Here is a 26,260-nt window from a genome sequence, read left to right on the forward strand (position 1 = left end):
CAGAATAGGATGTTAGCAGCAGTGTTTTGGGTGAGCTGGAGTTTATGAAGGATGGTGGCTGTAAAGTGAAGATTGGGAAGCTAGTAGACAGCATTGAAGTAATTGAGTCTGGAAGTAATTAGGTTTTTAGTGACCAATAGCCTGGGATGGGGTCAGAGATAGATGACTTGGAGGTTGATCTTTGTAGTAGAGAAGATATGGTAGCAGATTTTCACTTCCACTGCCTGGGTGGGAATCTGACACTGTGGAATGAAAGCTGGATGGTTTCTATAAAAGGTGGGTAATACACTCCGCTCGATCATGGTCCAGGCAGTGAAGATGAAAATTTAATCTATGTGATTCAAAACTCAGCTTGTGGTCAAATAAGAAATTAAGATGGCAAACAGGTTCAGCCTGAGACAGTAGCCAGGGAGGGGAAGGGAGTTAGCAGCAAAGGTGCACAGCTCCATGAATCTGTAAGTCACATACTAGAGCATGATGTTCTTAAAATGCACCTGTTTTACTGTGCTCTGGAGAGGCAGAGAGAGAGACAGAGTGCTTCTTAACAGGCTAGAAACTACAAAGGTGTATCAGGACAAAATTAGACAAGGGGAAATCAATCCAAGTCCCCTACAATTCATGGTGGTTTGGGAAACTCTCTAGTGTCCAATAAAAGCTTAATGAGTCCTTGGTAGCACCCACAACATTTTGGCCATAAATTCAGCAAAAAAATCACTAAATTGAACAAATTGCTCCAGCAATTTCAATTTGGTGATTTTCGGATTATCTTCTAGTGGCAATGGATTTTTAATTAATTAACAAGATTTTCCTTAATGTTTACTTAATGTTTACCATTAATTTATCAGCATGATGTGTTGCTAAATTATGGCAAATTCCCACCTGGTTGGTGACAGGCGGATGTTGCTGTATTCCTATATCTTGTTGCACTGCTGGTGTGGTCTGCAAGGCTGGAGCACTAGCCTCTGAGAGTAGTTTACTTTGAGTTGCTGAGAAAGAAATTAAACATCAGGTTTAAAATATAAATATGGTCACAAAACACACCCACTATTTCTAATTAAGTGGGACCGGATTAATATTTTGATAATACATATTAAATAATGACCAGAAATATCAATATCAGAAAAATATCAATCACCTATTTGAAGCAGTTAGTAAATTTTAGTTTACAGATTTCTGCAAGTGTAGACAATCAATGTAGCAAAATGGAAAAATTACCTCATAAGGTTCCCAAAGTAATAGTAAAAAATAAACACCTACATGCAGATTCTGACACCGAGGTAGGAGATGATTTATGTGAGCTCCGAGATGAAGAAGAAGGTGATGGGCTGCCAGTGAGCACTTCAATTGTTTTAATGTGCTGCTGAGTATCAAGTCTTGAGTCATGTCCCTGCACAGAATAACAACAGTAGAATGTATGAGAGGTGACAGCAAATTATCGTTTCCATTATGGCACCTGCAATGGTAGCAGGGATTGTTTACAATATGTTCACAAATAATATGAAATAGACTTAATATGAATAAAGTTCTGCAGAATCTTTCACAATAACAAGTATTCAAAGCAGATGACCAAAATTGTGAACTGTTTCATCTTCCTTATTACCTGAAGCACTGAAGAATCAACAACCTCTGCAGAAGTATCATCCAAATTGATGTCTTTTCGACGTTGTGCTCGAACCTCTGCATAACTGTAGTGATTTTAGAGGGAAAGAAATAAGTGAAAAGAAAATGTAGTGAAAATAAAACTGAATGTACCTGAAATATAAATATACCTTATATTTTGACACAGTTGTACAAATCATAACTTATTCCATCAACCCAAGTGATTCATTGATTGTTTTCTAGTCAGAAACCATACATTTTTATCCCAAGGCTATCTATCGCTCAAACTGATGGTCTCACTTGGAGAACTTCCATCTGTTCACAGACAGGCAAGATATGGAAGGCAAAGCAGAAGGAACAAATCTTTTTTTTTGTAAAGGCTGGGAATCGTCTGCTAACTACATGTGTGTGTACAGACCAACATGCCCTCTGCACTGGTACTAGCAAGTAATCTGTGAGGAAAGAAGGGAGAAAAACAAAGAAAACCAAAGAAAATAGTCTAATTAACAAGTTACTAAAATGCACTTATTATGACTATTTTCTTTTGGTGCTCTGGCTAATTTGACCAGTTTCTCCAGGCTACTTTTACTGATAAACAACCTTGAAGAAACAAAGCGACATTAATTGGGTGTCCTTGAACATCAAAGGACAAGACACGCATTGTTTGTTGTGCAACTAACTGTATGTTATGTACCTCTAACTTTCAGTTTTATGTCAGTATAAAGATATCTGGTATACTCCAAAATGACAATGTTTTTGCTGTTACTCTCTTTGCAAAGAGAACATTCTTTACTCTTATTGTATACAATGTTGGTTTTTTCAGCGTAAATATAGATTTTTTTGTCATTCTGACCCCAGGTTAACAATTTCATATCATTGATAATTAGTTTATAATGAATCATCAAGCATCGGGATTTCTTCTGGTCTCTTTGTTTTATCAATATTGCGAGCATACTGAAAAAAATCCTATATTCAGTGTTTCCAGCAAATTAATAAGTATTTTAAATAATTTGTTCATGATTTCACTGGCAATATCTAATCAACAAAAATGTCTACTTTGTTTATGTTGTTTCTAAGACATAACAGCCAGAAGAAATCTTCCCCCATAGTTATTACACCTTCCAGTCAATGATTTTATTTCCTACCTCACTAATGTGTGTGTACATACAATAAATTCTGGTTTGGAGTTCCACTGATGATAGGTAATGTAGTAGCGAGTCTGGAGCCAGATCCACTGTTGTCCTTTAGTTAGGAACCGATAACAGCAAGACTTTCCTTTCCCAAACTGCATCACTGTAGAAAACAAAAAGCATTTCTCTCAAGTTTTTAGAACATTATTACGCAGAGATACATCAAATTTATATCGTTTTTAACGATATAACTCGAAGTGCCAGGTAAGTCCAGGGAGAATACTTATTGTTCAAATTGCTTCTTCATTTTATAACGAAAGATATAAATGTAGAAAACCTTGAGTGATTTTTTATTAAGCTGTAATTTCCTTACCAGCGGGCCACAAAATTCATTCGCATAGCAGTCCTACCTGGCTTCCCTGAGAGCAGGCAGAGATGTAGGCCGCTACCTGCGCGGCCCACAGGCTGTTCTTCATTGATAGGTGTGCATGCAGCTGCATTCCCTGCATGCGCCCGAACACCTTGAATTCCAGCCGAACTGGATTGCAAATTTGGACAGCGCAGGTCGTGGCAATGCCTGCATTGTAGGAGTTGGGAGGCAGGTGGTGTTGGAGGGGGTGGGAGTTTGTGCGGGTGGGGAGGTCGTCCTGGTGGAGGTGGTGGCAGCAATCACCACCAGGTGGCCTTCCGGGGCCCTGGATGGACCCCAAAGGAGGGACACCTCCTCACCTCACTAGCAGGCCTTCAGGTAAAATCTGGCGGCATCTTCATGTGTTGGCAGGCACCTCCACTTTCAATTAAATTGAGGTGGAGGTGGGAAGAGGCCTTTAAGTAGCCATTAATTGGCCACTTAAGGGCTTCAACTGGCCGGGGCGGGAAGGCTGTTCTCAGCCTTCCCTGACCTGGACTAAATTGGAAGGCATCGGGAAGGTGACAGACACACTGCCCTCGCGTTCCGACACAATTTTATGGGCTCCCCGCCTAAGTTCCTGTCGCTGGGGGGTCCATAAAATTCAGCCCATTAACTCTGTTTCTCTCTCCACAGTTGCTGCCTGACATGCTGAGTATTTCCAGCATTTTCTGTACTTAAAGGAAGCTTGGGGTGGAGATCAAGCTGCAACACTGCTGTAGTGGCTCTCTGGCCTGTGATCCCTGTTAGTGTGGCTCCCCATTGGAAATACAGGATCGGTGAAATTAACCTGTAACTCTGAGTTAAAACTAAGACGAACGGGATTATTTGCAATTGAGAGCACATGATTCATTTTGACTCAGGAAGTTTCAAATCATTCTACATATTTTACTCTAAACTATGTGTGAGACATATTAATAACTATTTTTAAAAATACTGTTCTTTTTTAGACATGAAGGAACTACTTTATTTTCTGCTCCAGATTCCAAGTCCAGGATCAACAGATTAATCCCAAATATCTCTGAAAAGTTTTATTATCACATTTTTTTCTGTATGGTACATACATTGTTGATGGCACCTTGCTAGCTGCTCCAGATCATCTACGTGGTAATAATCATAACCCGATGTACCCAGGACTTCAAAAGGCAAATAGCCTATGATCGATGGAGCCCTGTAGTTAGAAAGAATATTTGATTACAAAATGTAAGCAGCACTTATTTGCAACTGTAAACTTGTTTGTACAGAAAGCAGAGTGCCTGAAAATGAAGCAAACAAACTTAACTTTTTGAACTGGACTTCTGCACAATGCATCTGATTACGTGACAAATAGAACTGGGACTTGGCAGCAAATTCCATTACATCAGGACAACCATTTGCATGAAGATTGCATATAGATAGACTATCAAATGTTAAAAGAGGTTCTACAAGCTGTGAAAATTTTCATGTAGCATTGTACATAAAGCGTTTATTTAAGACTCCACCTACTCAAAAAGATTTGTAAAATCACAACTAATTGCAATTAAACTGAAATTGCCATTTTTGTATATTACACGACATGCAAGTAGGAATCGGGCTGGAATTAATTGCAGTTATTTTTATAAATTTAATTTTGGTGGTCTTTGAATGTACATAAACATTTGAAGAAAATATACTCAGATGCCAATGGATGAGACATTCCCCATAGCTTAATGTGTGGTGCTGTGTACACTGGACAGAGCTCTGGAAGTCTACATTGTCCAGGAATGTATTTCACAGGCAGAAGTGGTAGCTACACTCTATTACTAGTATTGATACAGATCCTTTCAATCAGTACAGAATGCTGAGCTGCAGCATTATAGCTTTATTCCTAGCAAAAACACAGAATTCTATCTTACATATACACGTATATATTGCTCTAATCATGCTTTCGAAAGGCCTGACTATATCTCTCATATGATGCTTGTGGAGTAGGCTATTGTCATTCTGTCTCCAGTCTTCATGCCTTTGGGCTGTACAGAGTCTAGGTACACAAGAAATGTTTTATCAGAAGCCTACTAAAGCATCGTGATAATCTTCCATGACCGGATAGGATATTCTGAAGTCTGAAGTCATCAATCGGGACAAATAGGGCCCAGATTATTGAGATTTCCATTCTTTTCCTGCCTTTCTAGGCAACATCACCAAACTTTGCCCCAGTGTAGTTAAAGTGGTAATTGCCAGCTCAGTAAGGTGAATGCTAAGTGAAGAGACCTTGATATTATTAAAGAGTTTGTAGATCACAAAGCAGAAGCAGGTTGGCAAAATCATGCATAATCTTTCCTAAGTTATTGACTTGGACTTCTAATTGCTAAAGATAACAACATTTGTTTGACCAGTATCCAGTACTATCCACATTTGTTCTGATTTGGCCACGATGGGAAATTAACCAGTGACAGAGTGGCATTATCAAAAATAATCATTTGACAACAACCACAAAGTGACTGATGAAGATAATGAACAAAGTGGGACCAAGTTTCCTGGGAATCCTTCAGCTAGATATTGCAATAATATGGCAAATACTAATTTAATGACTTGTAATATGTTTCCCATTAGGAAGTTATGCACCCAGTTCAACAACTTATCTGATCTAACACAAAATGGGAACACATTGCCACATATCAGAAAATTGCAGGTGCACTGCTGACAATTTCCAATATGTGCCTGATAATTGGTGAGATTTCCTGCCAGCAGCATGTGATCAGAAATTATCCCCAAGCATGTCAGCCTTGGCGCAGAGGAAATCCTCTTTCCTCTGAGTCAGTCCCTCCTGCCAATGGAAACAGTTTCTCCCTATTTATTCTATCAAAACACCTCCCAATTTTGAGCGTCTCTATTAAATCTCCCCTTAACCTTCTTTGCTGTAAGAAAAACACTCTCAGCTTCTCTAGTCTTTCCACAAACTGAAGTCCCTCATCTTGGGTACCATTTTGGTAAATTTCCTTTGCACCCTCAGAGAACTCCTCCACACTGATGATGCTGCACTAGTCGCTCACACGGAAACTCAGCTACAATGACTCATGGACTGTCTCTCCCATGCCTGTAACTTGTTCTCCTTGATTATAGGCGTCAAGAAAACTGTGGTCATGGGACAAGGTGTTGCATCTCCGCCCCTGATCATACTAAATAACACCCCACTGGAAGTGGTTAGCAAATTCTGCTACCTTGGATCCACGGTGACAGACAATCTATCCCTTGATGCAGAGCTCAGTATACGCATAGGGAAACAGCAACCACCTTTGGCCGACTCACGAAACGAGCATGGGATAACACTAAACTGACCCTTAGGACCAAACTGATGGTTAATAAGATCTGTGTTCTCAGCACTTTGCAGTATGACTGTGAAACATAGGCAACTTACAGCTACCAGGAAAAAAAGATCAATAATTTCCATCTTTTCTGTCTGCGGCACATTATGGGTATATCCTGGCAGGACAAAGTCACAAATGCGGCAGTCCTCTCAAAGTCGGAGCTCCCAAGTATTTTGGCACTAATTAACAGAGACAGCTTCGGTGGATTAGATATGTCTGCAGGATGGAAGATGGTTGCATACCCAAGGACCTTCTGTATGGTGAGGTAGCTGGGGCTAGATGACCACTGGGGCGCCCAAAGCTCCGCTTCAAGGATACTTGCAAGCATGACATGAAGGCCCTAAATGTCGACTGTCGCACCTGGGAGTCACTAGCTGGCGAAAGAGGGAAATGGCGATACGTCCTGTGGACTGGTGTGCACTACCACGATGACCAGTTGCTACGGCCGCTTGAGTACAGGCGCCAATGTCGAAAACGACAACTCACAGTGTCACTAGGCAGCTCACGTGCAGAACCTGACTCTCAAAGATTGGCCTTTACAGTCATCAACGAAGGTTCACCAAGAGAAGGCAGTGCACCTAAATGGATTGTTTGCTGTGCTTCCATCATCTTTCGTAGATCAAAGGATGCCAACCTTTGCACCTTCCCCAAGGCCCTGGCATCCTTCCTGAAGTGTGGGATGCAGAATTGGACACAATACACATGCTGAGGCCTAACCACTGATTTATAAAGATTTAGCATTACCTCCTTGATTTTGTACTCCATACCTCTATTTATAAAGCCAAAGTGCATGCTTCTTTAACAGCCTTATCAACTTGTCCTATTACCTGAAAACATTTGTGTATGTAAACCCTCAGGTCTCTTTGTTCCTGCACCCCCTTTAAAATTGTATCACATTCTAACAATATTGGAATTAATATTTAGTGTAGGTATTCAGGTAAACTGGGTAAACTGGCAAAGGAAATAAAACTACCTGTACAAGGAAATTTGCTGTGAAACCTTTCCTTCCAGAAATACAACAAAGACAAATTGCTTTCAGACTACTTCTTATGCCTTTACCAGATTGGTAATTATGAAACTGGTAAGTTCTACATTCGTCAAAAAAAAATTCTCACTAACCTGTGATCTAGAAATAAAAATTTCCACTCCAAGCTATGCCTAGAAGTAAATTCTTCTAAAGGCTCCTCAATTATGCACATCTCCTGTGTTGAAATAAAGTGTTATAAACAGAGTTAAAAGTGACAGAATTTTATATAGAACGTATTATATTTCTGCATTTCAGAGTTATGTAAATCCATGAACTTTAATATTACATATGGTTCTTTTAGAAACTTATCCCTTTTTAATTTTTGGAACAAATTTGGAAAGTAAACAATTGATGAGTATCATTGCAGAGTATTGTATATCTTGTTCTATCGCTTAGATGTGTAAGAATAAAGCTTTCATTATTGAATAAACAGCAGGTCCTCACCAGGAAGTTCAGAGGCAACACTTATTGCTTAGGTTTCCTCCATATAGAATCATAGAATGATTCAGCACAGAAGGAAGCTATTCGGCCCATTTAATCTGTGCTGGGTCTTTGGTAGAGCTATTCCAATTAATCCCAAAACACTGTTCTTTTCCCATAGACCTGTAAATATTTTCCCGACAATTACTTATCCAATTAATTTTGAATGTTACTATTGAATTTGCTTCCACCAGCTTACAGGCAGTGCATTCTAGATCACAACAAACTGTGTAAAAAAAAGTTTCCTCATGTCACCTCTGGTTGTTCTGCTAATCACCTCAAATCTGTGCTCTTTGGTTACTGGCACTTCTGCCACTGGAAACAGGTTTTCCTTATTTACTCTACCAAAACCACTGATGATTTTCAACACCTCTATTAAATCTCCTCTTAACTTACCCTGCTCTAAGGAGAATAACCCCAGCTTCCCCAATCTCTCCAGTGGCGCAGTGGTTAGCACCGCAGCCTCACAGCTCCATCAACCCAGGTTCAATTCTGGGTACTGCCTGTGGCGGAGTTTGCAATTTCTCCCTGTGTCTGCGTGGGTTTTCGCTGGGTGCTCTGGTTTCCTCCCACAGCCAAAGACTTGCAGGTTGATAGGTAAATTGGCCATTATAAATTGCCCCTAGTATAGGTAAGTGGTAGGAGAATTGAGGGGATGTGATAGGAATATGGGATTAATGTAGGATTAGTATAAATGGGTGGTTAATGGTTGACACAGATTTGGTGGGCCGAAGGGCCTGTTTCAGTGCTGTATCTCTAAATAAATAACTGAAGTCCCTCGTCCCTGGTACCATTCTAGTAAATCACTTCTGCAGCCTCTACAAGTCCTGACCTCCTTCCTAAAGTGTAGTGCCCAGAACTGAACACAATACTCCAGCTGAGGCCTAACCAGTATTTTATAAAGGTTTAGCACAACTTCCTTGATTTTGTACTCTTGTTAATAAAATCAAGAATTCCATATGCTTTTTAACAGCCTTTTCAACTTGTTCTGCACCCTCAAAGATTTGTGTACATACACCCCTAGATCGCTCTGTTCCTGTAACCTCTTTAAAATTCTAACATTCAGTTCATATTGCCTCGCCTCATTCTTCCTACCAAAATGTATCACTTCAGAGTGCTCTGTGTTAAATTTCATCTGCTCATTTTACCAGTCTATGTCCTCCTGAAGTCTTTTACTATCCTCCTCATTGCTTACTACATTTCCAAGTTTCATATAATCTGCTAACTTTGAAATTATGCCCTGAATACCCAAGTCCAGGTCACTAATATATAAATAAAGCAGTAGTCCTAATACCGACCCCTCAGTATACCTCAGTCTGAGAAACATATGATTAACTCCTACCGTGTGTTTTCTGTCCCTTTGCCAATTTCATGTCCACACTACTTATTTAATCCCATGGTCTTTAATTTTGCTAACAAGTTCATTATGTGGTGCTTTCTTAAATCCGTTTTGAACGTCCATATACACATCAACTGCAACCCTTTCCATTACTTCATCAAAAAACTCAATCGATCTAGTGAAATTTGATTTGCCTTTAACCAAACCATGTTGTCTTTCATTTATTAGCCTATACTTTTCCAAATGCAAATTAATTTTGTTCCAGATTATTGTCTCTACAAGTTTCGCCACCACCAATATTGGCTGACTGGCCTGTAGAACCATAAAACCATAGAAAAATTATGGGACAGAAGGAGGCCATTCAACCCATCGTGTCTGTGCCAGCCAAAAAATCTAGCCGCCCAACCTAATCCCACCTTCCAGCACCTGGTCCGTAGCCTTGCAGGTTACAGCATGGCCAGGTACCTTTTGAATGAGTTGAGGGTTTCTGCCTCCACCACCATTCCTGGCAGTGAATTCCAGACACCCACCACCCTCTGGGTGAAAATGTTTTCCTCATGTTCCCTCTAATCCTTCTACCAATCACCTTAAATCTGTGCCCAATATCACTACTGCCTCCTCCTTTACTGCTGCATTGGCAACATCCTCTGTTCTGACAGTGAAGAGAGATGCAAAGAACTCATTTAGTATCTCAGCCATGCCATCTACCTCTACAAGAAGATCCCCTTTTTGGTCCCTAATCGGCCTCACCCTTCCTTTGACTACGTTTTTACTATTTATGTGCTTAGAAAAGACTTTTGGATTCCCCTTTATTTCACCTGCTGATCTATTCTCACATTCTTTCTTTGTCCCTAGATCTCCTCTGTATTTTCTATATTCAGCTTGGTTCTCTCTTACATTATAAACCTTCTAATTGTCATAAGCCTCCTTTTTCTGTCTCATTTAACCGCTATATCTTTAGTCAGCCAAGGAGCTCTAGCTTTGGATGTCTTTCGTTCCCCCATCATGGAAATGTGCCTACTCTGTACCCAACCATCTCTTTGAAGGCCTTCCATTGTCCAATTACTGTTTTGCCTAGAATTTTTGATTCCAGTCCACCTGGGCCAAATCTCATTTCAGCTCAGTGAAGTTAGCCCTCCCCCAGTTAAGTACTTTTACACTTGACTTTACCTTGTGCTTTTCCAGAACTATTCTAAATCTTATGATATTATGATCACTGTTCCCCAAATGCTCTCCCACGAATACATGCTCCACTATCCCACGCCATTCCCCATAGAAAATGTACATACAACTATGCGGAAAAATATCCAAAGCACAATCACAGATGGTCTAATGATTTCAATGGATATAAAAATCAAGAGAGATGTAAAGCAGGCTACTGACTTGCTATTGCCAGTTTTTACACTATCACACAAAGTCAAGATCTACTCTATGATGTTCAGTTTGTTCTGTAATAAAGCTGACCTGGGAATGACTTATGTTGGCATTGGATCCAAAAAGTGAAAAAATAGAGCAGAATGAAGGTGCATCATAACCACTGATCTCTTCATCTGTTCTCAAAGCATTAATAGCTACTTATTCATGCTTTTGTCACCTCAAAACTTGACTCTTCTCACTGGCTTCCCCTTGTCCATCCTCCATAAACTTGAATTGGTCAAAAACCTGGGTCCTGTCCTGCACTATGTCCCACTCACTATCTGCCTTATGGACCCATGCTGGCTCTCTACACCTAATGAAATTAAAGACCTCATATTAATCTGCAAGTACTTCCATGGCCTCGCTCCACTTTATCTCTGCAACTTCCACTAGACTTACTTCCCCTTGTAGTCTCTATCAGTCTTCCACCTCTGGCCACCTGTTCATTCCCCCTTACTTTGCTCCTCCATCAGTGGGCAGAGCTCTTAGCTGTCTCATCTCTACTTTCTGGGAATCGCTCTATTTCACTCTGCACATGCATCATTTCAGTCCTCTCGAAAATACTCTGATTCCCTGTCTATCTCTCCATCTTTATGTCCTTCGAAAACCTTTACACCCAAGTCTTCCATCACCCCATTTAAATTCTACCCAGCTCAGTGTTCAGTTCCTCTTCTATTATTCTGTAAACCTGAGGATGTTCTATTCATTAAAAGTACTGTATAAATGCAAATTGATATTAATAAGCACAATAATTCCTAATAGTCATAAATCTAGTTCACAGTTCAGACTAAAATTCAGAATTAGTTCCCTGTACATATATATATCACAAATTCACCAAAAAATACAAAAACATTAAAAATTAGTCATGCTTAAAAAAGTGATGGCACTTAAATGTAATCAGTAAGCAAATTGAAACAGCATCGCCTAGAAATTTGTTGATACTGCCTGTAAAACAGCAATCAAAGTGTCCAAAATGGTGGGCAGCATGTATATGCACATTCGTCCCTGGAATTGCAGCGCCTTCCATATTGGCAAAGGCTGAAGTATAGGCCTCTAGGACAGTCCTGAAGAACGTTGCCAGTCATTGCTTAGCTTCTTCCCGATTGCCTCCCACTCTTTTTCAAGACCTTCCTGAAATTTAAATCCACTTTGCCAGTGAGCTGCCTAGGGATGTGCAGCAGGCGTCTGCAGCTTGCGGTCTAATTAAATGAGGCCTGAGGGCCAACATCAAATGTGTCTCTGGCCTATTAGTTCCAGTGCAGGCAACAATCCCTGGGATACCGGCAGTCTGATGTTATCTAATTTCACTGTCCACATGTACTAACCTTTATGAACTGAGGTGTTGCTAGACGGACTGTTGCTACAAGACACATCTGTTGATCTACTGTTATCTGAAATGTCCTTTGAACAGAACCTTCAAAACCATTACAAGGCACTAAAATTATAAAGAAGAAAAAGAACATTTCCAACAATGGGTTATACCAGTATGCAATAAATAGTTTATTATCATAAACTATTTAGGGACTTAACTATGAATCAGTAACTGGGTTATGTGCATCGAAATATATGCATCCCTACAGCACTCAGACTGAGGAGTTTGTTTTGAAGTGGTCTGTGAAGCTGGCAAATTTGAGCATGAAAGTTAGACAAAATTAAATGACCCGTTAATTGTTAAATAACCATGGGCCATTTTTTGTTTTGGGCACATACACATGATAACATAAGAAAAATTGGCCGGGATTTTACCCGAGGCGGATGGGAGCCAGCCACCGACTGAAAAGTTGGTGGCGCACCCGCTTCCACCTCGCCTGGGGATCCGACTCATATTTTGCGGGTCGCTGGGCTTCAATTGGTGTGGGGCGGGAGTTGCATCCACTTTAGGAAGGAAGTCCCGCCTAATAGAGCTGCCGACCAATCAGCAGGTCGTCAGCTCTTAGTCCCAGTAGCACCACCGGGAGGGGTGGCCACTGCTGGGGCTACAGGATACTTAAGGGCTTTGATTGGCCTAGGGCGGGCGGGCCTTTTATCGCCTCCGCCACCCTGCTCTTTGGGGTGGCGTAAAATGCAGCCCATTATATCTGGCCATGTTATCCATAGTATATAATTAGGCAATAGATGAAACAATCCTTAATTAAAAGTGATTTGCATTGCATTGGTCATTAATCCCAAATTAATTTTGTTATTTAATTCCCTTCTTTATACCACTTAGAATTATTTTCATCTACTTAGATGTGTGAATTCCATACAGCAGAATTTATTTTTGATTTGTGGTTATGTGAAAGTTTTTTTTAGTACACAGAACTGATCAGAACAATTGTTGACATATCCTAGTAGATGTGCAGTTTTGTATACCAAGCTTTTCTGTATTATGGTATTGGCTAGCACATCTCTAATTAATAATACAAACTCATGAGTTTCAGCATATGCCAGTAGAAGGAAATTACATTTTGATTCATATATAGATCAGCTAATGTAATAAAATAAATACAGTTCTTTTTGAAGCAATAAAGATGCATTTGTATACTTCAAAGGAAATATGGAGTTAAAATGTAAGAATAAGCTAGCATTAAGATTTAATAAACTGTTTTATTAAAAAATATTACATATCCACTTGTAATGGCAGTATTCCGTCTGTATGCTTAGTTTTCAAAACAATACTTCAAAAACTCTGCCACTGATGCTGACCTATTTGGAACATGGCCAAATATTTTTGAAAAGCTGTTCTCACAGTCATCTCTGACAAATAGTTTTCTGTACAGCCCAGTAAAACAGGCAGACTCTTTATTTGGTACAATACTGCATTGCCAAATATTTTTCCAGGTCAAGTTAACACATTTTCCTGATGAATAAAGTCTATCTACATAAACAATTATTTACTGAAGTACACCCAGATTGCTGACTACTATGTCATTTGTAGGCAAATATTAATGATTAAACATGATGAACTCAGTCACAGTCTCTTATTACTCACATGTGCACAAATATTGAAAAGTATAAACCCACAAACAGGGAACCAAGAGTGGTAGGGTGAACATCTCCACCTGTGAATGCCCACCTACTGAACCCCTATTCTGAGTTATGCCACCATGACTTTATTAGAAGGAGGGGAAATTGGAGGAAAAGCCAGCTGTCAAACACATCCCAATAGCCAATCTAGGAGAAATATTGGTGGAATCCCACAGGTTAATTGCCAGCTCACTCTCTTGGATGTAGGTTCTTGGAGGCAGGAGATCATTTGATGGGAAAGTAGCACTCACGTGTCTCCTCAGGTACGTGCATTATAGAATAGTAATTGTAAATTGCCCCTAGTGTAGGTAGGTGGTATGAGGATGGTAGGGATGTGGTTGGGAATATGGGATTAATGTAGAATTAGTATAAATGGGTGGTTGTTGGTCGGCACAGACTCGGTGGGCTGAAGGGCCTGTTTCAGTGCTGTATCTCTAAATAAATTAAAAAAAAATAGGGTACTGAGCCATACAGACCAGGGAGTTTCTAGAATTGAACCCTATCTTCCCATTAGCAGGTTTTAGGGCAGAAGTGCAGGCAACACAAAAGGCTTTAGTGTTTTTGGGCTGTGGAGGTAGAAACTAAAGATCCCCACTCCTGATCATTATCTAATGTCCCCTTGCTGGAAAAATAAGCATGTCAGGTGAGATCAGAATTAGGCATGGCAGTGATGCCTCCCTGAATGGATAACCACTTGCCACCCACTATCTGGGCAGATATAAGAAGAGTACTTGGACGAAGTACCAGCGCACTGTGGAACCATACCCAGCAGCAAGTGGTTAGGATCTGAAACGTACTGCCCGAAAGTGTGGTGGAGGAAGATTCAATCATGGATTTCAAAAGGGAATTGGATAAACACCTGAAGGGAAAAAAATTGCAGGGCTACGGGGAGAGGACCAGGGAGCAGGACCGGCTAAGTTGCTCTTGCAAATAGCCGGCACAGACCTGATGGGCTGAATGGCCTTTTTCTGTGCTGTAACCATTCTATGATATTTTAAATTATTGTCTATAGCAGGGAAAGAGGGAATCTAGAAAAAAGAAAAATAGTGATTGAGGCAAAATAAAAATACTTTATGGCCATGAAATTAGATAACCTTGAAAGCGGGCACATTAATCCATGCCCGTTGCTTCCAATGCAGGCAGCATGCAAACTTCGTGCTGCCTGCTCGTTTAAATGACTGTTGCATGCAGCCAGAACTAAGCATGCTGTTGAGTGGCTGCATTCCTGAGCAGGAAATGCAGAATTGTGAGAGGCTAGCACGAGTTCAGGCTAGTCGGTGCTACTTAAAAACAGCCTGCACCTCTTAAAGGTAAGGTACATTTTAGCTGAAGGCATTCTAAAAGTGAGTTTGACCTGGGAAAGACATAAGCAAGTCACAATATGGCAGAGTGTGAGCTCCAAGATTTCTGACACTGTACTCGAGGCCTTAGTGCAGGAGGTGGAGAGCAGGAGGCATATCATCTATCCACAGGGGGCCCTCCAGACAGATATGGCTAAGGTAGTGGGACAAGATAGCTGTCGCTTTCAATGCCAGGAGTTTAGTTCTGAAGACCTGGATGCAGTGCCGTGAGAGTGGTCAAGGTCCGTCAATGCATCTTCAAATTCCATATCCCACCAACTGTGGTACCATCCTCACACTCTGCTCAATGCACCCCACCCCCATCATTCACATACCAACAATCTCTATCACTCATGACACATACCGAAAATTCATAGCTTCAACTCACCCTCACACACTCAGTACTGCTGCAAGCTCACACTCACAGCTTCCACATACTTCCAGCTATTCAACCATGACTGCCACAACACCCAAACATTGCACCATGCTCACTAACCAGAAGTAGCAATACCTAACCATCAGGGGACAGGCACGGCTGCATATCCTTACCCCCATGCAAGAGTCAGTACTCAACATCATTAGAGTGGCTGTGGTAAGTGGCAGAGCTGAAACCATCAAAGGTGGCAGTATATTCATGCCTAACCTTCTTCTCACATCTCACTTCCCCCTTATCCCACAATCTCTTCTGATTTACAAGCTGCAGATGGTGTAAGCATGCACCTCTTTATGTCCTCAATTCCCCTCACTACAGATCTATTCTTGTGCCTTTCTCCTTTCACATACCCAAGAACTGCAGCCTGGTCAAGCAGTTGTGGAAAAAAATTGGTAGAAGAACAGGAAGACGGTAATGAAGAAAAACCATTGTCACTTCCTCTCACATTTGCAGCCATCAGTTCAGATTGTCACACTGTGTGTACTTTAGAGGATCGTTTAGAGGTGAGGTCTGCATGTGCTGAGACAATGCGCATGAGTTGCCCACAGCCAGGGTCAGGGTCAAGAGTAGCATAAACACCAGCTCACCAGAGGGTGAGGCAGAGGGCATGGCTGAGGTACTAAATGAGTACTTTGCATCTGGCTTTTCCAAGGATAAGATGCTGCCAAAGTTGTAGTGAAAAAGGAGGTAGTTGGGACACTGGATGGGCTAAAAATTGATAAAGAGGAGGTATTAGATAGGCTGGCTGTACTTAAAGTTGATAAGGATTGATTTACATGCAGCCGAGGATACTAAGGGACGTAAGGGTCAAAATTGTGGAGGCATTAGCCATAATCTTCCAATTTTCCTTAGAAACGGGTGATGCCAGAGGACTGGCGAATTGGAACCGTTACACCCTTGTTCAAAAAAGGTGTAAGTATAAGCACAGCAGCCACAGGCCAGTCAGTTTAACCTTGCTGGTGGGAAAACTTTTAGAAATGATAATCCAGAGCAAAATTAACAGTCACATGGACAAATGCGGATTAATTAAGGAAAGCCAGCATGGATATGTTAAGATCAAATTGTGTTTAACTTACTTGATTGACTTTTTTGATGAGGTAACAGAAAGGGGTGATGAGGGTAATGCAGTTAATGTGGTGTACATGGACTTCCAAAAGGCATTTTATAAAAGTGCCACATAACAGGCTTGTCAGCAAAGTTAAAGCCCATGAAATAAAAGGGACAGTGGCAGATTAGATATGAGGTTGGCTGAGTGACAAGAAACAGACAGTAATGGTGAATGGTTATTTTTCAGATTGAAGGAAGGTAGATAGTGGGGTTCCCCAGGGATCGGTATTAGGACCACTGCTTTTCTTGATCTATATTAATAACCTAGATTTTTTGTGCAGGGCACAATTTCATGATTTTCAGATGCCATAAAACTTGGACGAGCTGTGGCAGGTGAAAAAAATGTGTGGGCCATGCGCTGCCATGATCTAGTGCGCGGCAGCTCATCTGCATAAGCTGGACAGCCCGCCACCCCCCAATCACGTGGCAGGGCGGGCTCTGCGACACTGGCAACAGCGTCAGATGGTTCTGCGCAGGTGCTGGCACCATCTTTAAAAGGCAGCCAGCACTGCATTAAAGCTCTGCCTGCGTTATAGATATAATACATGAGCAGAAAGGCCAGCAGTGTCTTTCAGAATCCATCAGCCTTCGAGCAGCACCCCTGGCGACACTTGTGGCAATGTTGGACGTCTGAGGGAGGGTAGCCCCATGGTTCAGTGATGCCTCCCTGCTCACTCTCCTCCAAGCTGCGGGAGGTCCTTTTCCCCAGCGATGGCAAGAGGTCCTCCCACCTGACCAAGCAAACCAGGACAGAGGTAGTAGAGGAGAGAAGCCACTGTGTGGTCATCCGACGAGACTGGGTCCAGTGCATGAAGAAGGTCAACGATCTGATGCGCTCGGCCAAGGTAAAGGGCATGGTTCAAAACTGCTTACTGTGACATGGGTGTCCCTACACTGTATGCTACATGGGTGCCATTGCCATTTCAGAGACAAGGAGGTCAGGGAAGATTAATGGCACATGACTGGATGCATATGCCCATCAAGTCACCCCCGTCGGTACCTCGGGGCATGTCACATCCATGACAGGGTAAGTCCATATATCACACATAGCATCCCCCAGCTGTTGTTGAGGTGCGTAAGTTGGTGCAACCCTGATGTTGCTGTTTTCCAATGTTCAATATCTGCATCCTTGCTGTTACAGGCAAAGAGGGCCCACAATAGTAGGGAGATGTCCAGAACCAGTGGCCAGATGCCAGACTCAAGTGGAGGAAGAGGTGCTGGAGTTAGCCGGGAGCCAAGGAGTATGTGCAGTTTCAGACATGGAGTGTGGGGTAAAGGCCTGCTACCCGACCTGAACCCGATGGGACCCGACGACACGTGTCAGGTTCGGGTCGGGTCGGGTGGCTCTTCCGGGTCTGGCTTTCGGGCTTGGGTCGTGTCGGGCCGGGTACGGGTCAGGCCAGGTCCAGGTCAGACACACACAGTATTAATTGGACTTGAAAGGTCGTTTAAAAAGATGAAGATTGGAGCCACGACGTCAGTAATTGTTTGGTCATGAGTCAAACAGAAACCCATGGAGTTGTGCCCAGACAGGTTGTACCACATTGTACCAGTATCTGTATTGTTTAAAATAAACACAGCAATTGCCCAAAGGCTCAGAAAATATCATTCATTATACATTATTTACACTCCTGCTTTACAGGTTGAAATACTTGCTGCAAATTTATCCAGTGGGCAGCTGAGATGCAGAGACCAGGAAGGTCCTGAGTGATTAATTATTATAAAATATACAGTATTTATATAAAAAATATAAAGTGATCACTGTCAGGACTCTAGTACACACACACACATACAGTCCTCCTGCTAGCGCAGAGGCTATACCGCAAAGGAGCACCCGCAAATGTTTTAAAAAGACAGCTTGACACATTTGGGTTTTCATGGGTGAGAGAAATATCTCAGACGCATTCCAATTAAATGTGTTTTCATGACATCCGTAGCCTTTCCTGTGTGAATAACACATGCCACAATGTTCCGATTATGTGTCCTCCCATTACATCATTAGCCTGACAGTACTGCCAATGTAAGGAATAACATCATTATCATGCCAATATACATGATGTGACACTGCACGGATACAGTCAAATGAGCAATGGCTCAGTCAGCTGTTGCCAGTCATACTGGAATGACAGATGTTGCAGAGGTAGAAAACTTAAGACGAGATGCAGGTGTGTGGTGTGAGGAGCAAATGTTGCACTTCAGGGATTGTGGAAGCGCACAATGATCAGGCGTTGTCTTGCCTTCCTTGCTTGCCGCTTGCCATGTCTGCCCTCCATCAGTGCTCTCCATGCTTTCATGCATGGTAGCTGTTGGGTGACCTCTGCGTCTTCATCATCTGAGCATGTTTCCTGCTCCTGCACCTCATCATCCTGCAAGGCCTCCTGCCTCTGTACTGTGATATTGTGCAGAATGCAGCACACAACATGATGTGCCGAACCGTGTCTGGTGCATACTGTAGGGCTCCACCCGATTTATCGAGGCAGTGGAAGTGCATTTTCAGCATACCGATGGCCTGCTCGATGGTAGCTCGGGTGGAGCTGTGGCAGGCGTTGTAGTGCTCTTCTGCATAACTGCAGTGATTCCTCACCGGCGTCAGAAGCTATGTCAGAAAGGGGTAGCCCTTGTCCACACAAGAATGCACCCCTGAGGTTGAGCTAGTGGAGTGAACAGCAGCAGCAGCTGGGACTGACGCAGGATGAAGGATTCATGGCAGCTGCCTGGGAAGTGGGTACGGTACACACTTGCAGGAAGCGCTTCCTGTGTTCGCATACTAGCTGCATGTTGAGCAAGTGGAAGCCCTGTCTGTTGCAGTATGCGGCTGGTTGTTCCATTGGAGCCTTGATGGACAAATGCATGCAGTCGATGACTCCTTGCACCTGTACGAATCCTACAGTGGCCCCAAATCCACTGTCCCTCTCGGGCTGACTCTCAGGGTCCGTCCTGAAGTGTGATTGGTAAAAACTTTTCATTCCTTTTTCATTTATCTAAGTTAAGACTAAGTTAAGCTTAAGATTAAAAATGGCATGAGATCTCAGACCCGTGTTATGCTCCTCTTGCTCAATGTGGGAGCTCAGGGACACGGCTGATGTCCCTGACTCCTTCACGTGCTGGAAGTGTGTCCAGCTGCAGCTCTTGTCAGACCGCATGACGGCTCTGGAGCTGCGGATGGACTCACTTTGGAGCATCCGCGATGCTGAGGAGGTCGTGGATAGCACGTTTAGTGAATTGGTCACACCACAGATTAGGATTGCTGAGGGAGAAAGGAAATGGGTGACCAAAAGGCAGAGAAAGAGCAGGAAGGCAGTGCAGGTGTCCCCTGCAGTCATCTCCCTCCAAAACAGGTATACCGTTTTGGATACTGTTGAGGGAGATGGCTCACCAGGGGAAGGCAGCAGTAGCCAGGTTCATGGCACCGTGGCTGGCTCTGCTGTTCAGAAGGGCGGGAAAAAGAGTGGAAGGGCTATAGTCATAGGGGATTCGATTGTAAGGGGAGTAGATAGGCGGTTCTGTGGTCGAAAACGAGACTCTCGAATGGTATGTTGCCTCCCAGGTGCACGGGTCAGGGATGTCTCAGATCGGCTGCAGAACATTCTGAAGGGGGAGGGTGAACAGCCAGTTGTCCTTGTGCACATAGGCACCAATGATATAGGTAAAAAACGGGATGAGGTCCTCCAAGCAGAATTTAGGGAGTTAGGAGCCAAGTTAAAAAGTAGGACCTCAGAGGTAGTAATCTCAGGATTGCTACCAGTGCCACGTGCTAGTCAGAGTAGAAATGAAAGAATAGTCAGGATGAATGCGTGGCTTGAGAGATGGTGCAGGAGGGAGAGGTTCAGATTTTTGGGACATTGGGACCGGTTCTGGGGGAGGTGGGACTATTACGAATTGGACGGTCTACACCTGGGCCGGACTGGAACCAATGTCCTTGGGGGTGCTTTTGCTAACGCTGTTGGGGAGGGTTTAAACTAATGTGGCAGGGGGATGGGAACCAAATGAGGAGGTCAGTGGACAGTAAGGAGGTAGTAACTAAAGCCTGTAAGGAACTAGATAATGAAGTCAGCGTGACTAAGGAAAAGAGTAGACAGGGGGCAGATGATGAACGCAAAGGGACTGGTGGTCTGAGGTGCATTTGTTTTAATGCAAGAAGTGTAGTAGGTAAGGCAGATGAACTTAGGGCTTGGATTAGTACCTGGGAGTATGATGTTATTGCTATTACTGAGACTTGGTTGAGGGAAGGGCACGATTGGCAACTAAATATCCCTGGATATCGATGCTTCAGGCGGGATAGAGAGGGAGGTAAAAGGGGTGGAAGAGTTGCATTACTGGTCAAAGAGGATATCACAGCTGTGCTGAAGGAGGGCACTATGGAGGACTCGAGCAGTGAGGCAATATGGGCAGAACTCAGAAATAGGAAGGGTGCGGTAACAATGTTGGGGCTGTACTACAGGCCTCCCAACAGCGAGCGTGAGATATAGGTACAAATATGTAAACAGAATATGGAAAGATGTAGGAGCAACAGGGCGGTGGTGATAGGAGATTTTAATTTTCCCAACATTGACTGGGATTCACTTAATGTTAGAGGTCTAGATGGAGCAGAATTTGTAAGGAGCATCCAGGAGGGTTTTCTCGAGCAGTATGTAAATAGTCCAACTCGGGAAGGGGCCATACTGGACCTGGTGTTGGGGAATGAGCCCGGCCAGGTGGTTGAAGTTTCAGTAGGGGACTACTTTGGGAATAATGATCACAATTCCATAAGTTTTAGAATACTCATGGACAAAGACGAGAGTGGTCCTAAAGGAAGAGTGCTAAATTGGGGGAAGGCCAACTATACCAAAATTCGGCAGGAGCTGGGGAATGTAGATTGGGAGCAGCTGTTTGAAGAAAGATCCACATTTGATATGTGGGAGGCTTTTAAAGAGAGGTTGATTAGCGTGCAGGAGAGACATGTTCCTGTGAAAATGAGGGATAGAAATGGCAAGATTAGGGAACCATGGATGACAGGTGAAATTGTGAAACTAGCTAAGAGGGAAAAGGAAGCATACATAAGGTCTAGGCGGCTGAAGAAAGACGAAGCTTTGGAAGAATATTGGGAATGTAGGACCAATCTGAAACGAGGAATTAAGAGGGCTAAAAGGGGTCATGAAATATCTTTAGCAAACAGGGTTAAGGAAAATCCCAAAGCCTTTTATTCATATATAAGGAGCAAGAGGGTAACTAGAGAAAGGATTGGCCCACTCAAGGACAAAGGAGGAAAATTATGCGTGGAGTGAGAGAAAATGGGTGAGATTCTAAACGAATACTTTGCATCTGTATTTACCGAGGAGAGGGACATGACGGATGTTGAGGTTAGGGATAGATGTTTGATTACTCTAGGTCAAGTCGGCATAAGGAGGGAGGAAGTGTTGGGTATTCTAAAAGGCATTAAGGTGGACAAGTCCCCAGGTCCGGATGGGATCTATCCCAGGTTACTGAGGGAAGCGAGAGAGGAAATAGCTGGGGCCTTAACAGATATCTTTGCAGCATCCTTAAACACGGGTGAGGTCCCGGAGGACTGGAGAATTGCTAATGTTGTCCCCTTGTTCAAGAAGGGTAGCAGGGATAATCCAGATAATTATAGACCGGTGAGCCTGACGTCAGTGGTAGGGAAGCTGCTGGAGAAGATACTGAGGGATAGGATCTATTCCCATTTGGAAGAAAATGGGCTTATCAGTGATAGGCAACATGGTTTTGTGCAGGGAAGGTCATGTCTTACCAACTTAATAGAATTCTTTGAGGAAGTGACAAAGTTGATTGATGAGGGAAGGGCTGTAGATGTCATATACATGGACTTCAGTAAGGCGTTTGATAAGGTTCCCCATGGTAGGTTGATGGAGAAGGTGAAGTCACATGGGGTCCAGGGTGTACTAGCTAGATGGATAAAGAACTGGCTGGGCAACAGGAGACAGAGAGTAGCAGTGGAAGGGAGTTTCTCAAAATGGAGACGTGTGACCAGTGGTGTTCCACAGGGATCCGTGCTGGGACCACTGTTGTTTGTGATATACATAAATGATTTGGAGGAAAGTATAGGTGGGCTGATTAGCAAGTTTGAAAACGACACTAAGATTGGTGGAGTAGCAGATAGTGAAGGGGACTGTCAGAGAATACAGCAGAATATAGATAGATTGGAGAGTTGGGCAGAGAAATGGCAGATGGAGTTCAATCAGGGCAAATGCGAGGTGATGCATTTTGGAAGATCCAATTCAAGAGTGAACTATACAGTAGATGGAAAAGTCCTGGGGAAAATTGATGTACAGAGAGATTTGGGTGTTCAGGTCCATTGTTCCCTGAAGGTGGCAACGCAGGTCAATAGAGTGGTCAAGAAGGCATACGGCATGCTTTCCTTCATCGGACGGGGTATTGAGTATAAGAGTTGGTAGGTCATGTTACAGTTGTATAAGACTTTGGTTCGGCCACATTTGGAATACTGTGTGCAGTTCTGGTCGCCACATTACCAAAAGGATGTAGATGCTTTGGAGAGGGTGCAGAGGAGGTTCACCAGGATGTTGCCTGGTATGGAGGGCGCTAGCTATGAAGAGAGGTTGAGTAGATTAGGATTATTTTCATTAGAAAGACGGAGGTTGAGGGAGGACCTGATTGAGGTGTACAAAATCATGAGAGGTATAGACAGGGTGGATAGCAAGAAGCTTTTTCCCAGAGTGGGGGGTTCAATTACTAGGGGTCACGAGTTCAAAGTGAGAGGGGAAAAGTTTAGGGGGGATATGCGTGGAAAGTTCTTTACGCAGAGGGTGGTGGGTGCCTGGAACGCATTGCCAGCGGAGGTGGTAGACGCGGGCACGATAGCGTCTTTTAAGATGTATCTAGACAGATACATGAATGGGCAGGAAGCAAAGAGATACAGACCCTTAGAAAATAGGTGACAGGTTTAGATAGAGGATCTGGATCGGCGCAGGCTTGGAGGGCTGAAGGGCCTGTTCCTGTGCTGTAATTTTCTTTGTTCTTTGTTCATATATCGTTGCCGGCCCTCCTGTACAAGGCATCGGAGACCTCCCTGATACAGCAGTGTACTGCTGATTGCGAGACTCCACACAAGTCACAGGTGGATCCCGGGAATGGTCCGGAGGCGTAGAAGTTTAGAGCCACTGTCAACTTGAGGGCCACAGGCATAGGTTGACCACCAAAGCCAAGTGGCTGCAGGTCATTATTCAGCAGTTTGCAGAGATGTGTCACCGCCTCTCTGGTCATTCACAGCCATCTCTAACACGGCGCTCCAACATCTGCAGGTAAGTCATCCGGGTCCTGTAGACCCGCTTGTGTCTCTGGGCTAGTCTGCACCTGGTGGTTGCTGCTCGCATCTGGGAGATTCCACATGGGCCGTGCCTGCCTCTTGGTCTCCCTCCAGCGGATATGCCTCATCACGGCACGAGGATCCAGGAAGAAAGCGTGGACCATCCCCACCTATATGCTCAAGGTAAATTCAGTTCCTTCACAAGGTCAATGGCACCTATCTGGGCAGAGATTTATGTTGATTTGGGCTTCCGCTGTGTTTTTAGATTAGATTAGAGATACAGCACTGAAACAGGCCCTTCGGCCCACCGAGTCTGTGCCGACCAGCAACCACCCATTTATACTAATCCTACACTAATCCCATATTCCTACCAAACATCCCCATCTGTCCCTATATATCCCTACCACCTACCTATACTAGTGACAATTTACAATGGCCAATTTACCTACCAACCTGCAAGTCTTTTTTTGGCTTGTGGGAGGAAACCGGAGCACCCGGAGAAAACCCACACAGACACAGGGAGGACTTGCAAACTCCACACAGGCAGTGCCCAGAATCGAACCCGGGTCCCTGGAGCTGTGAGGCTGCAGTGCTAACCACTGCGCCATACAGCATGAGCTGTATGGTATGGCCTGACGTAGCCAGTCTTAGCTTTAAATAAGAGTGAGCCAGCCTGAGCACTATAATGTCATTCCAGTGGCCTGCATTGGACCACTGGCAACAGGTGCTTATAGCCTTTTGCATTTGTTCCCCCCCCACCGGCCCCACATAAAGCGATGATGGAATTCCATTGTTCCACTCTGCAAACATCGTTGCACGAATGCATGGTGAGCCCCCTACCCACCCCCCCAGCCACTGACGGGTGCAGAGTGACCCCTTTTATGGAACAAGGTTATGGGGTCCCCCCACCCCCGCTTCATGGTTGCGGAGGTCTGACCCCCTTTAAAATAGCCACCCACTTCCCCCCCTTCGTGGTTGCAAAGTTTAGATCCCTTTCACACCACCCACCCACTGCCCCCACTCCTTCATGGTTTCAGAGTTCTGACCCCCTTCACAACACAGATAAAAGTTGTCCCTGTCTCCCCCACAACTGTAACAAGAATTGAAGTTTGACACCCACCCCTCACCCCCTCACAACCCAACCACACCAGATAAGCCCAGATTACCCCTTTTCCATCCCAACTGCGCTAAATGCACAGTTGGCCCCTTTCACCCCCCAACTGACCTCGGTGCAGAATTCAATCCTTCCCCACCGTCACCCCCCACTACACTGAAAATGCAGAGTTGATCCTTTCCCACCTCTCTGCTTCACTGCAATGCAGAACTCCCCTTTCCCCGCCTCGGCGGTGCCAGCTTTCACTGGGCAGCAAAGTGAAGGCGTGGCAGTGCCGGCCGTTGGTCGGAAGATCAGGATCTGCCAGTAAGATCGCTCCGGCTTCCATTTAAATCTATTCAAATATGTTATTTGAATATTGAAATCTGTGTCCCACCGCGGAGCAGCCAGTGTGCTGCCACAGATCTTCCCACCACTGGGAAGATGGGGCCCTGCATTCCTGGAGTTGCTCCGTGGTGGGCCACTGCTTGTGGTATCCTCTGGCACCCCTTGCCATGAAGCCCAACATCGAGAGCTCATAGACTTCAAGAAGACATAGAGAGGCTGGTGGAATGGGCGGACAAGTGGCTGATGAAATTTAATGCAGAGGAGAGGGTTGATACAGACATTACAGTCAGGGAGGAGGAAAGTGAAATATTAGATGAAATTAACATAGTGAGAGAGGAAGTATTAAGGGTTTAACATCTTTGAAAGTGGATGAATCCCCAGGGCTGGATGGAATGTATCCTAGATTGTTAAGGGAAGCAAGAGAAATATAGTGGAGGCTCTGGCCATCATTTTCCAATCCCCTCTGCCAAAGGACTGGAGGACAGCTAATGTTGTACCATTGTTTAAAAAGGGAGAAAGGGATAGACTGAGTAATTACAGGCCAGTCAGCCCAACCTCGGTGGTGGGAAAATTAGTGGAAAAAATTCTGAATGAGGATAAATCTTCATTTAGATAGATACAGATTAATCAAAGATACCCAGCGCGGATTTGTACAGGGAAGATTGTGTCTGACTAATGTGATTGAATTTTTTGAGGAAGTAACAAGGAAGGTCAATGAGGGTAATGTATTTGATTTAGTCTATATGGATTTTAGCAAGGCTTTTGATCAGGTCCCGCATGGCAGACTGGTCATGGAAATAAAAGCCAATGGGATCCAGGGAAAGTGGCAAATGGATCCAAAATTGGCTTCTGATTGATGAAAGGTCTCAGACCTGAAACGTTAACTCTGTTCTCTCTCCACAGATGCTGTCAGACCTGCTGAGCATTT

General features: G+C 43.6%; 1 protein-coding gene across 7 annotated transcripts in view; it reads right to left on the bottom strand.

The window, feature by feature from the left end:
- LOC137371375 (neuronal PAS domain-containing protein 2-like) overlaps positions 1-26,260 on the bottom strand; it is a 183,095-nt gene that overhangs the window by 51,869 nt on the left and 104,966 nt on the right. For all 7 annotated transcript variants that reach the window (XM_068033871.1, XM_068033872.1, XM_068033870.1 and 4 more), the window contains 7 exons: positions 12,052-12,161; positions 7,584-7,666; positions 4,203-4,309; positions 2,745-2,892; positions 1,601-1,685; positions 1,258-1,387; positions 880-986 (listed from right to left, as the gene is read on the bottom strand). In XM_068033871.1, coding sequence (XP_067889972.1) covers positions 880-986; positions 1,258-1,387; positions 1,601-1,685; positions 2,745-2,892; positions 4,203-4,309; positions 7,584-7,666; positions 12,052-12,161 — 770 coding nt within the window. The remainder of the gene's footprint in view (positions 1-879; positions 987-1,257; positions 1,388-1,600; positions 1,686-2,744; positions 2,893-4,202; positions 4,310-7,583; positions 7,667-12,051; positions 12,162-26,260) is intronic.

The sequence above is a fragment of the Heterodontus francisci genome, chromosome 6 (assembly GCF_036365525.1).
Source record: "Heterodontus francisci isolate sHetFra1 chromosome 6, sHetFra1.hap1, whole genome shotgun sequence".
Lineage (NCBI taxonomy): Eukaryota > Metazoa > Chordata > Chondrichthyes > Heterodontiformes > Heterodontidae > Heterodontus > Heterodontus francisci.